At 36.7% G+C, this 18,882-nt stretch overlaps 2 protein-coding genes across 13 annotated transcripts in view; one reads left to right on the top strand and one right to left on the bottom strand.

Annotated features, from left to right (window-relative positions):
- Positions 1-6,569, bottom strand: part of LOC143037500 (uncharacterized) — a 27,259-nt gene extending 20,690 nt beyond the window's left edge. For 2 of the 8 annotated variants that reach the window (XM_076205820.1, XM_076205828.1), the window contains exons 1-2: positions 6,107-6,241; positions 2,216-2,841 (exon numbers count right to left, since the gene is read on the bottom strand). In XM_076205820.1, the coding sequence (XP_076061935.1) occupies positions 2,216-2,443 (228 nt within the window). In that variant the 5' untranslated portion in view covers positions 2,444-2,841; positions 6,107-6,241. Of the gene's footprint in view, positions 1-2,215; positions 2,842-5,643; positions 5,782-6,106; positions 6,299-6,321; positions 6,403-6,512 lie in introns of those variants that run through there. The other 6 variants (XM_076205822.1, XM_076205821.1, XM_076205827.1 and 3 more) reach the window with 6 other exon arrangements.
- Positions 6,218-18,882, top strand: kappaB-Ras (NFKB inhibitor interacting Ras like 1). 5 transcript variants are annotated; one of them, XM_076205833.1, is made up of 5 exons: positions 6,218-6,236; positions 8,886-8,997; positions 9,673-9,780; positions 9,937-10,176; positions 10,340-18,882. In XM_076205833.1, exons 3-5 carry the CDS (start codon positions 9,682-9,684, stop codon positions 10,571-10,573), a joined length of 573 nt encoding a protein of 190 aa, XP_076061948.1. In that variant the 5' UTR covers positions 6,218-6,236; positions 8,886-8,997; positions 9,673-9,681; the 3' UTR covers positions 10,574-18,882. The 5 variants fall into 5 exon arrangements, with proteins under 5 accessions (XP_076061948.1, XP_076061944.1, XP_076061945.1 ...); XM_076205829.1 differs by lacking the exon at positions 6,218-6,236 and adding an exon at positions 6,688-6,865; XM_076205830.1 differs by lacking the exon at positions 6,218-6,236 and adding an exon at positions 6,688-6,865 and having other exon boundaries at positions 9,662-9,780.

The raw sequence follows: 18,882 nt of genomic DNA, 5'->3' as shown, positions 1-18,882 counted from the left end.
TGCCACGGGCAAAGTTGAACCAAGGGCATGGTTCATTAAATTCCACGCTGCAAAGTCCTCTGAAAGGGGCAATGTCCTAGCCTCCCATTAGGGAGTTTGTGACATTGAACCATATTATCATCATCAGTACGGCCCTGACACAGAGTGAAGGATATAAGCAAGATTGAGAGAATACAAAGGCCAGCAACCAAACTGGTCCCCAACCTGGCAGATAAACCATATGAGGAAAGACTAAAGGTGCTGGGTCTGCCAACTTTGAAACATTGAAGAGAAAGAGGTGACATGATTACAGTGTTCAGGTCACTAAAGGGGATAGATTGCACTGATAGAACAGATCTCTTGATTAAAGATGGGAGGGCTTTAAGAAGTCATGGAAGTAAATTAAGAAAGACCACACGTTTAAAGGATGTGAAGTAATACAGTTTTCCATACAGATGTATAAATATGTGGAATAGCTTAGGTGATATAGCCCAAGCTCAAGCAATACACGACTCCAAATCTAAATATGATAACTGGAAATCAAAGATATAGATTAAATTGGAACCATACATGAATTTGAGTCTAGGTATGTTAGAAAATTAAAGAATAGGAGACAGGAGCCAATGAGCATTGCTCCTTTCCTATATACTACAATTAGGTAAATACAATATAACTTCTCTGAGTGATCTGTGGGTATACCCAGAAGCTGGTGTCAGTTATCTAAAGGCTGCAGGATTTCTTCAAGAAAGACCAGGAGCAACAGATTGATGGACTGATCACTCAGTAGAAAAAACACAGCTCCACAGCAGCTGGCAATGGTCCTTAGGATCTCCCAAAGCTCTAAGAAGAAACTTCGAACAATACTCTGTTGTACTAGTGTGGAACCGTTTCTACATCACTGATTGAAAATGGTAAGAGAAGAGGAGCAGTCACCTGCTGTCAGCTCTCCATAAGTGAAAATGTAGAAGAAACGCAACTGAAACTGAAAGAGATGTCTTAGCCCCAGTCCAGGGACTGTGTGTCAGCTCTTTGGGTTGCATCTGCTGACTGAGATGAGGGGAATGACAAATGTTTAACATAGGTAGCTTTTTTGTCCATCTTGGACATACAGTGAGACCTCTCATTAACGGACGTTAATTAGCTGTGTTTGCGGTGTTTTTGGTGCTGTTGTTTAGTGCGTGCAATCACTATGCCACCCAAAAACCACTACAAAACACCGAAAACACCACAAACACAGCTAATTAACATCCATTAATGAGAGGTCTCACTGTACATGCATACACCCACCCTACACCTATCCTTAAACACATTCACTGTCCCTCCCATTTTAGTTTCTCCCAGACTCAGTATCATTATATTGGCCTAATGCAAACATATCAAAGGATGAATAGCATCCTTAGACCCCTTTCACACTATGTGGTTTCTCGTCACATCTTGGTGTGCCTGCTGGATCAGGCATGATTGTGATTGCTGCTGCTGCACAATTGTCTACTTGCTGCACACATTGTAACTCAACTCTCTTCCCAGTTTGCAGCAACAAGTACAACAGGATGGATTGTAGATTACTGTATGCATATTTACTACACAGAAAGAAAAAGAAAATAAGACTAAGCAAAATTCATTAGGTGCACCCACTAAATATACAATGAATTGTGTATGCATTGAATTTGTAATGCTATTGGAAGAATTAAGGAAGGATGATGGCAAGTTTTTTAATTACTTCAGAATGTCACAATCAATATTTGATGACCTCCAATGCCTTCATGACAAGCTCAGGCATGGAGATGCACAGTTCAGGGACTCTATTCCACCTGTACAAAGACTAGCAGTAACCATAAGATAAGCAATGTGAATAACAGCAAGGTACTATGGAAGTACGCTATACAGTACAGTAGAGTGGAAGTGTAGCAGGACAATAATACAGGCAACAATGATCATAAACATCTTTTAACAGAGTTCTTTTATTTCCCAGTAGCAGCATGCAACATTAATTTTGAGAAACTTATCAGATATACACTGGCTCAAAAATGAATGCAGTAGCCTTCTTGAAAAAATAAAATAAAATAAAAATAAATACTGACATCACATTAATGCAGTGGCCTGCATGAAAATTAAGACAGTATTACAGAACTGGGAAATTGATATTGCTGTGATCTGAAATGTCTGAAGAATGATGAGAGTTTGGAGAAGGGGAAGGTACATATAATGGTACATTCTTATGCTGACTAGTACTTGCAATTTCGACTTTTGGAAATGTCTCAGGTCTAGAATAAGAGCTTGGTCCAGCAGATGTAATTGGTGTTGGTGCTAATGATGAACAACATCTGATGAAGGGATTTCGACCATAAGTAGGGCACTGCCGTGTATGTGAGTAGGTATACAAATGACGTTCATGACACCGGAATTTGCGTATGTTTTGCAATAAATTTCGAGCACCCATTTCAAACTGGAATCTCCTCTTCATTCAGCTGTTACAGAGAAGGGATGATATCCCTCAAAAAAAAAAAAAAAAAAAAAAAAAAAAAAAATGGCAGTCTTCTGGACTCTAAAATCTTCAGTATTCTTTGCTCAACTTCATCAACCTTCCGCTTCTTAGTTACAACCTCTTTCCAAGTCACTGCAGTCTTCTTTGCTTTTGTCAGTCCTGTTCACTACCACAACCATTGTCTTCAGGATCTCAGAGCATGAAACTCTCCACTGTTTCACTTTGAATTGTAGATTTCTTTAAAAATTCTAACTGGTCATCTATATACTTCTTTACAACTTTTGGACTTGAGCCACATGATTTTTCTTACATCACCTTCCTTTTTGTCTTCAGCCAACAATCCTTCACATTTCTCCATTTCTTCAAAATTTACTTTCCTGAAATGAGTATGAAAATTAAAAGCCTGAGTAGTCCTTGTTAATAAATTGGATTATTTATGTAATGCAGCCACCCACATATTCAAACCTCAACTTCCCACAAAATAAACCAAAAAACAACATATGAGTATCAAATATTTTTACTAGTGGGACACCCTGTATGTATGTGTGTGTGTATATACATATATATATACATATATATATGAAGACATCCTGACAGGTTGTAAGAGGAGTAGAGGGAAACACACAAGTAGAACAGGAGTTTATTCCTTGACTAGTTTCGCACAGTGATGCTTCTTCAGAAAGAATATATATATATATATATATATATATATACATACACACATTGGTATACTACATAAATAATCTTTTTTATATTACATATACTTGGCAAGTGAATGTATGCTGACAGACCTACATTACACATACACGACAGGAATATCTACAAGATCTAGCATCAGGAATTCTATATGCCAGGTTATGTGGACTCATGTTTAGGCTGAATGTACTCCTAACCCTTCACTGAAACAGATGGAGGTAATTGCATCACAATTTGAGAAAAAAGCTAATTTTCCACAGTGTGTGTGAGCTGTTCATGGTAAACACATAAGTGACATAAAACCAGATGACAGTGGTTCTTTATACATGCATACATATATCAAGGGCTTTTTCCCCCTTACAAGGGAGGTAGCCAAACTCAAAGGCATAAATCCACTCCCATCCATTTCATTCTCACATACTCCACTCCCATTTACCACCCCTCCCTCCCTTTTTTTGTTTTTTTTTGTTTGTTCCTCTTGGAGGAAGGGTCATCCCTGCATCTTGCCCATTCTCCTGGGTTTGAAGCAATGTAACAGGACACAGCACATCACAGCAAGGCCACTTCATACAGTTAAAGAGAAGACAGGGAGAAATCCCTTTGGGCTGCATCAAAATATCATCCACACATACTCCCTCACGCCCTATCCCTCAATCACTCCCTTCCATACATCACAGCATCATCCATACACAACCATTCTCCACTCACCCCAATCTTCTGTTCTTTATACTATAACTTTATTCTATAATTCTTCATACTTTATCTATAAAGGATTGTGATTCAACAATTTTCAAGAATACAAGCTTTCAGAAAAGCCATTGCCTGGTTTCCAACATCCAAGAGAGCCTTATGTCCTTTTAGGTGATGAAGCATTTGGCCTACAAACAAACTTGATGTGTCCATATGGTGGCAGACAATTGAATGTTAAAACGAGAATCTTTAATTACCAATGAATTACAGAAAGGTTTGTAGAATGTGCCTTTGGGATTTTGAGTAATAAATGGAGAATATTCAATTGCCCAATAAATGCTTCTGTAAATCTTACTACACATTGTAAAAGTATATTGTATTCTACATTTCACCAGGATTGTGGGAGAGACATATGAGCTACTGCAGAAAATTAAAGTGGAATCTCACTATATGGATGAAAAGATGACGAAAAACTCATCAAAACCCTGATCCGTCCAAGACTGAAATATACATCAGTAGTATGGTCCCACACAAAGTGAAGAATATAAGCAAGATTGAGAGAATACAATGGGCAGTAACCAAACTGGTCGCCAGCCTGGCAGATAAACTATATTAGGAATGACTAAAACCACTGGGTCTGCCAACTTTGAAAGATCAGAGAAAGAGGTGATACGATTACAGTATTCAGGTTACTAAAGGGGATAAATTGCATTGACATAAGAGATCTTCTGATTAAAGATGGAAAGGCTTTAAGAGGTCACTGGAGCAAATCAAGAAAGACCACATGTCTATAGGATGTGAAGAAATACAGTTTTCCATATACACCTGGGGCTCTTAATCCAAAACGTGCCAACTACCACCTGTGCAGACATTTGGGCCCAGAACATAAACCCACTTCGGGAACTGCCCCAGGACATAAAACACCACAATTCTCAAAGTGGGTTTATATCCTGGGCCCAAAGGTCCACATAAGTGACAGTTCACGAGTGTTGGATTAAGAGACCTAGGTATAGATGCCTAAATACATGGAATAGCTTAGAAAGTGATATCGCCTAAGCTTAAACAATACATGAGTTCAGATTTAAATATGATAACTGGAAAACAAGAATACAGATTAAGTTGGGACTGCACATGAATTTGAGGCTAGGCATGACAAAAAAAAACTGTAGAATACGAGACAGGATCCAATGAGCAGTGCTCCTTTCCTATAAACTACAATTAGGTAAATTAGGTAAATACAATTCTTTATGATAGAGATGGATACAATTTCAAGAACACAGTGAGAATACATGGACTCAATGACCTTCAATATGCTACAAATCTAAGAGGTAGACCTACAGTGAATGATATTAGAAATACATTTTCTGATTTCTTTTCGAGTGATGTAGGAGCTTTGTGCTGGCAGGAATCTTAAGTATACTATCAGCTACATTCTCAAGTGTAGTGCCATTGTTTTTACATGTAAGCTATGATTGTGTCTTACATTTGTGTTTGTACTTGTGCTTGCCAAATGATATTCTGCAACTCAACTTTATCATGTGCTATATTATTTTGTTCATTTTCACCACATGATTGTGTAGGTTAAAACTCGAGCAATTTTGAGTATACAATGAATATGATTACTAGGTAGCCTACTGCATAGATGATAGTGCCTGTTAGGGACAGCAGGACTGGCAGCAGCGGTAGACCACTATGACTGTGAGGACTGCCCTTGGAACTCCACCAAGTAAGTAAAACAAGTAAGTGGTGTGTATTACATCTGATGATCTTCCTTAAATCAATTGAATACTTACCAAATTCATTTTTTTCCTTTCCACGTAGCAAGTCACAGTCTTCTTTTAGGTTACAGCAAACTTTTTTCCATGCAGCCACAGCTCTACTTCAACTTTTATACTCCTCCAGGGTTTTATCCCACAAAACAGGCCTCACCTCTAACAGTCATATTAAATGTTTAATGTCAATATCTTGCTCCAGTGTCGAAGATAAATATTGTGAAAATGCATTAAATATGTTTGTCACACGATGTCTGCACGGCGATTAACCATATAGTGTGAAGATTTCTACTGAAATAAAGCCCACAGCCACCATACACGGGTACGGGACCGGACAATCCCATTCATCGAATGAGACTGCACAGCCAGGCGATTGCAATGTCCAAGCTCGGACCGCATTTAGATGCGGCGAGAAACCGTATAGTGTGAAAGGCCCCTTAATCTTCTGTGCGTTGAATATGTATTCATTAAGGTTTTTACTTACGCTATCTGATGGTTTAAGATCCATGACCAAGGCTGTCACACTCACAGGGCTGAATTGCTACAGAGTACAGGACAACATAAATGAATTGAAGCATGTACTCCCTCACGTTGAAACGTCACATACAGCTGAGGTAAGTGATGACATGGAGTGAGTGAAAAGACAGGATAAGTGTGATAACATTCAGACTTTATGGTTGAACAAAACTCTTAAAGGACCTTCTCCATCACAGACAACTTGACGCCTTAAGGCTAAACTGACCAAGAGATAACAGAATCAAAACAAAGTCACTTGCAACAATAAATTTATTGTTTGATATAAAACGTAAACAAAAATACATTCTTGATAAGTCAACTTGAAATAAAAACTACCAGCAATACTTGTAATATAGTTTCCTATTAACTACTACCTATAATTCATATAAACGTATTCTGTTTTGTATGTCCGCTGAACTTGTGGTCAATATTTACAACGAGAGATTATGGCGTTAGGCGCACCAAACGGAAATATGTTAGAATAATCCTAAGGTTATTGTACGTCAAATTAGATCATATGAGATACTTGGAAATAAACGCGATTATATATAGTTATTTATTTGAGTACTCTTTTGTACTTGAAATGTATCATGTTTTTTATAAGATAAAGAAAACATTTGGTCAAATTAATTTGATTCCTATTGCTGAAAGACCTGTCACTTGTAAACGCCCACAAGTTTAATTTTAGCAAGTTTTGTTTTATGTTGTGAACAAGTTGCAATTTAAGGTGAGTATTAGATAGGCCCTGTACTCATATGAACTGGATGAGACTTCAAAAGTGAAATATATTAAGTTTATTGAGTTTATTAGGACTTCTTACTTAAAGACTACACTTGATTGTGTATGATCAGCTGATATCGGTATAACCCCTTTCACTGCGGTTTGCGACTTGCGCATACTGTGGTTCCCGGTAGACGATTTTATTCAGTCAAGGGAAACAAGTTACACATCGAAAGAGTTTAACCTGTCTCCATAACCCCGATTCATAGCATACATTAAATTTTGCTCTAACTACCAGCTGATTGAAATCCACTGTACAAACTTTGTACAGTGGATTTCAATCAGCTGGTATAGCTAGGTCAATATGAAAATGGAATTCCTGATATTTGAGCTGAAGTACTTCTCATGGGATGGAAAAAGTCGCTATGAGTATAATGCAATTTGATTTATCCATCTAGCTGTCCTAGTTCTCGAGATATTGCATTTTGAATGGAATTAAATCGGGCCTATTTTGTCCGAGGAAATCGGGCCGAAACGTGCGGTCTGACTGATCGCCGATCAAACGTAAACAATGACGGTTTTTACTGACAGGCACAATTTTATATAAAAAATTAGCATATGGTTGCATTATTTGACCTATTTTCTATAAGATGTGTGATTTCCATGTAATTTGATCATATAATTACGTTTTTATCCTCTGCAAAATTACCCACCACAGCTACGAATACCGTAAAATTACATGAAAATCACACATTTTAAAGAAAATAATTTGAATAATTCAATTATATGCAAGGTATTACGCTAATAACCCAATAGTAACAAACTTAATAGTGTAGTTTGATCCATACCACCAGTGATCATAGATAGCGGGCAGGACGAATCGTAGCTGTGGTCCGTAATATTACGGAGGATGAAAACGTAACTTCTCTTCGATCAAATTACATGAAAATCACACATTTTAAAGGAAATATTTAAAATAATTCAACTATAAGTCTATTACAATAATAACATAATAGTAAGAAACTTAATAGAGTGAAGTTTGGTCCATATCACCAGTGATAGATAAGATGGCGGGATGGATGTTGATGTTGTTATCCGATAATCCGACCCGATAGAAAAAAAAAACAAATTTAAACAACCAATTTCTCAGCTCTACCGTAACATACTGACTTTATTTTGGTATTAGAATAATCCACGATACTAGTAGTTTTGGTTAATTATGGTCAGTTGCCCGCACAATAAATTTGTTAGCTCATTTTTTACGTTGAAACATATACCAATTTTTGATATACTGCTGAATGCAGGCCGCCATGTTTATCTAATGTTTTTATTGACCGACATGTAACTGATGATGTGAATGTTTGAAATTTATTACGATCGTAGTAAATACACTCACGCAACATTTTTATTAATTAAATTTCCCGCGGTATGTAAATTTGGCCGTTTGAACGGCGTGCGCATAAAATGACGCGCTATTGTGCTCGTCATCGACGGTGGCGCCTCTGGTGGTGTTTGACCTACCTAGCTGGTATGAGTAAAAATAAAAATTATAAAGAAAATTAACCCTTCCACCTTTAGCTTTGTAACAAAGCTAAAGGTGGAAGGGTTATTTTTCTTTATAATTTTTATTTTTACTCATGTTTATATTTCATGACCATTCCTATTCTTAATCTCTACCTAGTTGAATTTGATTGAATATAGACTTCTTTTTTTCCTCTCCTTCACCCACATTATCAGGTTGTGTTACATAGTTGATCACAATATTTTACAAAAATTAGTTTTTTCCGTAGTAGTATCTATATATAGTAAATTTATATGCTAATATATAGGAAGCCCAAAAATTGTCCCTTTTTTTTAAACCAGCCTTCTTGTGGATCAAAAGTTCTGATTTTTTTTTTTTTTTTTTTGTTCATTGCATTCCATTCTGTTGCATACACAGCAAAAAATAGTGTCCAATTTTACACATTAGAGAATTTCATTCAGCAAGATTTATAGACCAGTCAAAAATTTTGTTTTGTTTCCTGCAGGTTCTTCAGATATGACTGTAGTGATAACATCAGTACTACTGCCTAGGGGTTTTGACATAATCTAATGTCAAAGTGCTGTCGTACTCTTCTTTAACTGTTTAGAAGAATCAAGGTAGGGATCTTAGTTCTTATGCCATTTAATTAAACCATCTTACCTTACCGTAACCTCTGTACTTATCATAGGAAGGACAACATTAACTTGTACTTCCACAGATGGCAACCTACAATAAGGAACAAAATATTAGGTCTTAAGAGTACTAATTGCATGCACCAAAACATCCCCAATATACCATATGTATTAAAAAACAAAAACCCATCTTGTAGATCAGTATATGTCCCATATATAGTCACTACATAGGCAACACAGAACTTGGCATCTCACACACAATACAGTTTCTTTTGTGAATGATTTATGGGTGAGGTCAGTGGCCATGGTCAAATATATCAGTTGCAGATCTCCTGCAAATAAAAACTAGCCCTGCAGATTGACTGGCTGAAATCCCTTCATAAGAGTTACCACATGGCTGCCTATTTTTTTTTTTCCAGTTAACATCTTTTGTAGTACTACACCTATTAATAGATTTTGTGATTAGGCTGACATTGAATAGTTTTATTCATTTGAAATGTAATGCACTTTAGTTTGAAAGGGTCTTAGTTTATAGAGATCCACATCAGTCTGTAATCTTTCTTAGTTTATAGTTTGGCTTTAATAAAAAAAAAATTAATAAAGTGTGATTTTTTGCTGATAGGCGTATGAGTAACTCTTGAAGAAAAAGTTCTTCCACAGGCATACAGCATGGGAAGAACAAGCAAAGTAGTCATAGTTGGAGGCCGTGGTGTTGGGAAGACGTCTATTTTGGAAAGGGCGATTTACTCCAACCTTCTATTAGATAAGGTATGCACATTATTGCAGTAAATATATGCATGTGAGGACCACAATGCTTACATGCTTTTTTTTATGTTGTCCTCGGCAATTATAATTGTTATTTCGAACTATATGATTAAGGTTTTCTCAACTTTATGATTATCATTTTGCTTCTCTTGATTACAGCCATATGTACCTACTATAGAGGACACATATGTAGGCCTTATTGAAACTGAAAGAGGTACGAAGGAAAAGCTACGATTTTATGACACTGCAGGCCTGGACGCTCGTAACCGTTCACTACCACCATATTATCACTGTGTTGCTGATGGCTATATCATTGTTTTCTCTGTGACAGATAGTCTCTCCTATCAGTTGTTAACAGATATTAAAAAGGACATTGATAAGAATAAGGAGAAGAAAGATGTAAGTGCTAAATATCATATACTTTATATGTTTGTGTCAACAATGATCCACCATTCTATATAAGGTGTAAAAAGGCCTTTTGATATGCATATACATGTGTGTGTATTCACAATTTGTGTTTGTTCCACAATTTAATTATCTTAATGTTACATCTTACTTTCAGGTACCAATTGTAATCATGGCTAATAAATGCGACAGCGCAAGCAGCAAGCGGGTCGTTGATCAAGGGGCAATGGAAAGGTGGGTTTCAACAGAACGACTGCGATTGTGGGAGGTTAATGTCAAGGACAGGTCAACTCTTTCAGAACCTTTTCACTTCCTAGCATCTCGATTAAATCCACAACCAAGTAAAACCAGTTTCCCTCAGCTTACGATGGGAAGGAAGAGTAAAGACTAGCTAACAGCTTCTCCCTGGGGGCCACTTCTGCGCTGAATATGTTACGTCATTAGATAGAAGAGAATCTACGAAGCCTGTCTCAAGATTGAAGAGGACAATCAAGAAATTTTTAACCACCATCAGTCTGGTAGCCATCCCTACCCTCCCCCAGGGAAATTGAATTGCCCAGTATTACGTATGATAAAATAAAAGAAATAAGTAAACAGATTGGTGGGGAATAGATCTCACTTGAAACTCATCAGTGGTTGAAAAGTACATTTCTTACCAAAGGTATTAGGTTTGTATTGTTTATTTCTTCTACACTCTTTTCTTTTAATGTTTCCAAAAATTCCACATGCAAATGTCACATCACTTGTTCCTTAATCCTTTTCATTGTTGTAATTGTCCGAGCAAGGACACTGAGGTTATTGATATGTGTAACATATATTCCAATTAAGAATTATAGATATGCCTTATGATAATCATAAAATAACTTGGTTAAGTATATAAGATTTCTATGAAATTTTCATTTTATAGTTTTTAATGAAGATACTAACATTATGCTGTACAATGTAAATATACTTAATATTCACTATTTACTTTATAAGTGTATAGATGATATTCTCTGTAGCGATAAAAGGCTGTCCTGAAGAGGTGTTACCCCATTGTTATGATAACATTTCTCGAGCTCAAGAAAATTGTTTGGTATTAGAGTAAGATCTGATGAGTACGTAATCGTAACAAAGGGACCGAAAGAAAAAGAAATTAAAAATAGAAACAGCAGTTTGATTTTACTCGGAATTTTTTCTTGAAGTTTTCATTCAATGTTTTAAGATTGTGAATGGAAAAGTTTTTCAACAGTTCTGTTAGCAATGGAAACTTACAGTTCTCAAATTATATGTACAAAAACTAGAGATATTCACAGATGATCTCATTTACACAGGCTACATTATACAGTAGTGAGCATAAACATGTTAATCCATTAATTTCTGAAATGCATTCATCTATTAATTTTTCTAAACTCATTAGTTTTTTTTTAAGTTAATAAATCATTATTAACTTTCATACAAATATTCATTGGTTTCCATTAATCCATCATTAATTTTCTGTAGTAGGTTACATTAGGCCAGAATTAAAGTGACCTGAATATAAATAATAGATTAATGAAAATCAACATAAATTGGGACATATGTTAACAGTAATCAGTTAGCATCTAAGTAAATACAAACAGTTTAACCTGGATTAACATGTTAACGCCCACCACTGTATGTATGCATGCATTCACAGCACCTGAATGTTTTAAAAGTAGTTTCAATTTTTGTGTATAATCTGTAAAAGTAAAATGTTAATTTGTAATGTAGGTTTCAGGACAAGGAATTAGGTGAAAATATTTTATAAAGTATAATAAACCTCCATAGTGCAATTATGTATATACATATATGTTAATGGGCTTAAGATATGGTATTGGATTATATATTTTCTCCTTTGAAGGTTTTTAGGAATCTTCTGTAATTAAAACATCCCACAGACACACTAGGGTATGGTGGACAAATTTAAGGTTTGAGAAGGAAATAGGCAATTACTGGTTCACCAAAAGAGTGGTTAACAAATGGAATAAACTTAGTAACCATGCAGTGAGCACTGAAACAAATGGTTGTTTTAAGAGATCGGATAACTTTATGGATAGAGATGACAGGTGGTAAAGGCTATGGATCTACCAAGTATAGGTCTTATGATCTCTTGCAGCCTCATCCATTCTTATATTATAATGTCCATTTGATGTCTATGGCAGAGCATGGACAACTGCCTCTCTCTTTTTAAGATTGATTGATTGATCAATTGAAAGAGACCAGAATATATTGAGGTTTGTTGTACCCCTGGAGACTGGAGAGCACAAACAAGTGATCACATGGCATCACTTAGCCAACAGAATTACCAAATGCCAATCCTCACAGCAAACCTCAGCAAGATAGAGCATGTAAATCAAGCTCAGAATTCAGACAGCAATATGAACATAGTATCACTAAACAAACAATTCATAGAGCTCACATTAATTTATGCTTTCAAGGCCTATTTCCTACTGTAAGACATAGAGAATATACATGTCATAAAATATAAATACTCAGTGGCAAAAGTTCTCACCATGAAGCAGCAAGAAAATGATTAGTATGCAGTTCTATACAAGAACTCACTAGCCCAAATGTCCGTCACCCTGTATCACAGGGCACAAGAAATGTATCCATGCACCCCATATACACATAAAATAAACACTACTTTTGAGACAAAACCATTCCATACTAAATTAAGTGCAGTATCCCCAGACCTAGAAAAAGAAATAAACATATAAGAATCACACTTGCTCAGCTACCCTCAGTTCACCGCCCTGCATTAAATATCAACACAGAATCAGCCTGAGAACAGAAGTCATTTGCCTTAGATGCAGACATCACACACAAGGCACTGAAATTGTCAACTGGAGCCTAATCTACACAAGCATAGTGTCTGCAGACATGAAGTGAGAAATTTGTTCGGTGATGGGCTATGTCTTTGTCAGCAGACAAAGATGGTGATCCTGCCACCTTCTTGCTCATGTCTGCAGACATTCTATATTCATGTGGATGGGGTTTATATTGTCCAACATTCACAGATGACAAAATAGAATTTGTTTTTTAAGTGATTTATGGGCCACCCCAATGGCCACAGACAGGCACCTCAGGGCTGCAACTCTCTCGTTAAAGAGAACCAAGACCATATATTGATTGACGATTGATCAGCCTTAAGCCTAAAGATGACTATAACAATTTCTCCAAAAATCTTTCTCTGGGACAATCTGGCTTTGTAAGAAAAAATCCTTTGTTCAATATGAATTAATGTTAAGCATAAGTGGAGAAAATGTACTCATTATGATTGGTGGCAGCTTTACTTTAAGATAAATAATTTTATATCATTTTAATTTGTTTCATTACCTACTTTTATAACCACTGAATACACTATCACTAATGGTAGGTGAAACATAAAATAGTTATAATCACCTCTACAAATTTCTACAGGAGACAGGACTTTTTTATATATGATTAACCCACAGTATAGAAACTTTAATATATATCAATACTCCCACACTTAAAAAAAAATATGCTTCCATAAATGCCAATTTCCAACTAACTGAAAAAAATAAAAATAAAAATAGAGGTGCTGGTGAGCTATTGGTGATGAGGCCTTTTCCCCCTTAGGAAAGGAGGGTAGCCAAGTTGAAGCATGCACCCACCCTGTACCCATTCAAAACCCATTTGTTGTCCTTTATATATTAGGTCCTTATGGAGAAAAGGTCATCCCTGTTCCCCACCTACTACTCAGGTCACACGCAGTGCAGCGAGATGCAGCACCTTTACAGCAGGGCCCAACAACTGAAGCTGGTATACCTCCACTGCTTTATTACATGGTGACCTTCCTCCATCCGCCCCCCTCCTTTTCCTTTTGAGAATTTACAGAGCAGACACGAGGAATTCTCTTTGGGTCATGTTAGTTTTTATCCATTAACAACCACTCTCCACTCACATCTACTTCTTGCTCTCTCCCTTCCTTGCTCAACAGACATTCTTCTTGCAGTAATTGCCCCTTTCACCCCATCCATCTACCTTATTCTCAGTCTTCCCCTAAGGTTTACTCCATCCATCTTCACCTTCCACACCCTTTTTTGCTAGTTTTCACTCAAACTTTCCATATGCCTAAATCATCACAGTAATGTCAGCAGTAATAAGTATATACATAAAAAAACATTATAAGGGGTGTGGCCAAGTCAAAGCATACACCCATCCAAAAACTTATTTGTCCTTCCTATCTTTGCAATTCATAAATGAAGGATCATCCCAGTTTCCTGTCACACTGTTCAGGTTAGAGTCAATGCAGTGAAATTCAGCACTTCCACATGGGAGCTAGATAGCTAGAGTGGATTCATCCCCACTGCTTCTTTATATGGCAATGGCTCCACATGGGTCACTGTTATGATAATAACCATGGTATATTGCTGTTTGTGATTGTACACAACAGGCTACCAATGACACTAAACTACATATATGTAATATATACCAGTACACTCATTCCATTTCAATTTACTATATTTTGAGTGGAGGAGAGGTGACCATATGCTGGTGTGGTGAGGGTGAATCAGCTCTTGCTATATAAAAAATGTATGTCACTGCATTTCCTTGGACCCGTGCAATGTAACAGAAGAGAGGATGGAGTGGGAAGTGGTTGCTAAGGTGGTCTGATATTACAGAGCACTTAAGGTCAAGGTAAAGTGTACATAGTTACTTCATTATTAGGCACACAATTTGGGTGACTCCTTGCTGGGGGCAGCTCATTAGCCAGGTGAGAGTTGAAAATGCAAAGTGAGGTTAGTTTTTCTGGCCACTTCCCTATGCAGGGTGAGCAGTGTGCACCCAAAAGAGGACTACTCAGTTGTATAGGCTGCTGCCTTTTGGGCTCCAGTACAATACAATCACTGGTCCAGTAATGCATACTAAGTGGATTGTGACTGAGGTTTCCGAAGAATACCCTTTTCCTGCCCCAGCTGTCATTCACTCTTACTTGTAGACTTGTGTTAATCTATATACCAAGGACTTCTTACCCCTTACAAGGAAGGTTGCCAAGTCAAAGGCATACACCAACTCCCACCTACTTGGTGCATGCCTTTGCCTTGTGTTAATAATAAGAATGTAATCATTGCCAGAGAGTAAGAGAGTTCTGGTAGTAACTAAATATCTCATCCATTTCTGTTGTTACCTCACACTGAGTATTGACTTCCCCAGTGGGAGTCATCCCCAGCAAGTATCACGAGGTGATGGTGAGGCATCAGACCCAGAAGAAGGCCTTCCCTTCTCATGCTCCCCTGACCCTGAAAAAATAATTTCATGCCCCTTGTCTCTACTTCATTCAATCAATCCATTGTTCCTTGTCTCCCTTGCAGAAGAACTGCAGACTTCTCTTGTGTTACCACTGGGCAGTGTTTGAACACTATATTAGCAACTGTTATTTCTTACCTTGAACTGACAGTGGAGACAAAGCTTTGTAAGCCTTATGTCCTACTTCAAGAGGTTTAAATGAAACAATGATTGGGCACTAGTAGACATTTGATTATTATCATTATTATTATTATCATCATTATTACTATTAATATTATCACTATTATAATTGCTAATAAGATTAATGAATATTTAGAAACCACATAAAAGTTTATGGTGGGATTAACATCGGCCAAGGATTCTTAACTCAAAATATGGCAGTGAAAAACTAAGAAAGATATTAATGGAACATTCCATGATGTGGGAAATGATTATAGGCTAAGAAAATATTATTCACACATCTTAAACAAAAATATAGATTTGTTAAATTAGACAAAAAGGCACTTATTGATGCTTGTTCATTCACCTTTCTTCTTTGAATACATCGAGATTCTGTGATAGCTGAGTTGATCAGCAAGAGCTTCTGGTGAACCTTCTACAATCATGAAGTGATGCCTTTCTACTTTAAAACCACAAATAAAACCTTGTATTTTCAGTGCAAGTGTGTTTTACGGGTGGGGGGGCGGGGTCAAACAATGCTTCAATTAAAAATACTGCAGATAAGTGTGACAAAGGTGAACTTATGTTTCAATGTCATAACTGACCAATTCTAATAACATTGAATCAGTTGTGGACGCAACATTGGCAAAAAGTTTAAAATGTAACTACAATCATGGAACTTATTCCAATATGCATAATATGATATGAATTTGGTACACCAAGACATTAAGGCACATAGAAAACAGCCACCACACTTGGTTTCGGTTGGCGTAATATGTACTGGGCCTCATCGTCATTTCCAAGTGTTAATAGCACCATGGAAGACGCTGTGTTGGAAGTCTACCGTTGCACAATTTTCTTGCATTTTACAATATCAATCAAACAATTAATATGATAATAAATCCTGTGAATATGGTAATATTCTTTCTCTTTTACACGAGTATGTCTTCAGCATGAATTAACCGAATTTATTGGTATAAGACTGTTGCATTCAAAGTAATTTCACTACATATTCCACCCCTCTCATAAGGAGGAAAAGGGTCTTTAGTATTTATGTTAGGTATAAGTACACATTCCTTATCATTACTGCATAAGCCATCTTTTATGCAACATATGCAATTCATATTAAACTTTGTTAAAGAATAAAACAAATTGATGCAAGATAACATCAGGATCAATTTCAATGTGTAAAAGATATAAATTTTATCAATTAGGCCATGACACCACAAATTCCTTCCAACACAGCACCTTCCTTTTTTTTCTTTCTCCGTCTACTGCATAAAAGAATTGCACCTCAATGGTTAGTCACATGTTTGACAAAGTGGCTGAAATACAGGACACTTAGAGCCAAAAGTCTACACTGATCACAAGCTAACCACTCAAAGCTAATATAGACTAGAGTACATAAGATGAAAAGTGATTAATCAAATAAAGTCTACAATGGTAAATGGACACATATAGTCAGATAACTCCTCTTTCGACATGTATAACTTCCTAACAACATCATGTGAACTAGATTCACAGTTTGTGTGTCAAAAATGGTGTAACTTCAACTATAAACTCTTAGGTTATTTCATATTATATCACTACAAATTTCGCTCTTTCAAGGGAAACTCCGCTACGATAAGACTCAATTCAGCCACTATCCTTGAGTGGTTTCCTTGTAGGTGCCTGACTACAAACGATCAAGGCAAGAGGAACGATTAATTCACAAAACATTAATAACACTTATTAGACTTCAAGACATACACAAGGAACAAGATCATTAATCACTCATTTGGATAAAAGGGATGATACGACGATTATGTCAAATACTCAAGGACCACCTAGCAAAGGCCCTTCGTATAATACTAAGTGTAGTTTTGTAGGCGTACTTACTGCTTTCTGAGATTGTATGAAATTACCTTAACCAATGGCAAGACTAACAAGTACGTAGTGAGAGCAAAGGAGGATGTGTAGGAAGTTGGCTATAATACAAGTTGCATAGTTACCATGTGATGTTCTCTTGTCCAGTACGGGAAGGGCTAGAGGGGCTACCACATCAACAAATGCACCACTCGTTTGCGGTTTTGAATCAAGTTGCATGCTCAACAGACACTCAAGCAAAGTCACAATACTAACGGCATGACATTCACCAGAACCACTTCCAAACCTGCAGGACCCCACTAACCTTTATCTACTCTTTTGCTGCATTTTACGAATCACATATGTTCCACCTGCAATCGTGTGATTTTATTCAGCTGAAAGAAACTTTTTCTGCCGTCAAGAGGTTAAACCGGCTTCAGGTAACCTTTTCACTGCATTTCACAACTTCCATATATATTCTGGCTACTAACCAGGCAATTTCATTCAGCTGAAGAAAATCCCTCCAACAGTCAATGGGGTTACGGATCTTCGCTACGACTCATTTGACCAAATCCAAGTTTCAAAGTGCACCTCCGCAAACACTGCCCCTTCTCTACTGTGGCTACAAAGGCCATCTACATAGTACACAAAAAAGAAGGGGAAAGGGAATTGTAGGTGTGTGTTCACAGAAGACAGGCCACTGCACATGCAGTGCATTTCTACCTAATGAACTTTAATTTTATTTTCTACTTGCATGTGTAACATAGAAGACCCCTTCCTTGACCAAATGCTTAACTACATGTGGGTGAGTGGTTACGGTGTATTAACGCTTTGCATTCCATTGGGCAAATTTAATTTATGCCCTATGCTCGCACCAACAAGAGCTAGATTAACGTGACTGTGGATCAATTCGTTGGTGCCGAGAAAATAAATTCTCATAGAATGAAAAATAATTCAAGAGGAAAAAAAAAATAATATATAATAATAATAACAATTATAATAAACGAGCACAATGAAGGCAGAGGGAATGACACCTTTTCCGTTCACCAATAAATGCAACAAGATTCCACACACCTACATAAAATAATTCATATGTAACTATTTCCATACAAACTACACAATATATTGCAACATTAAACTTCTCTAAAAGATTATAACTCTTGTCACCTTTATTTCATTATTTTGGCACAAGGGCAATTGTACAAAAAAACTAGCAAAGATGAACTTTCAAACACTAGCTTTCTTACTTGAATCAAAAATTGCATATTTCTCTACTTTCTGGCCTAAGACATAAACCAATCCTAGGGATAACAAAACCAAACCATGCACAGAATGGGTGTGTGAAACAAATTCCTACTTGTGCCGTTTCAATGTAATATCATGCAATGCCATTTTTAATGTGCAGCATGAACCACAGTCAACAAA

This window comes from Oratosquilla oratoria, chromosome 22 (assembly GCF_046742065.1).
Source record: "Oratosquilla oratoria isolate Oo_2021 chromosome 22, ASM4674206v1, whole genome shotgun sequence".
NCBI classification, from domain to species: Eukaryota; Metazoa; Arthropoda; class Malacostraca; order Stomatopoda; family Squillidae; genus Oratosquilla; species Oratosquilla oratoria.
This window is presented reverse-complemented; position numbering and strand designations above follow the sequence as displayed.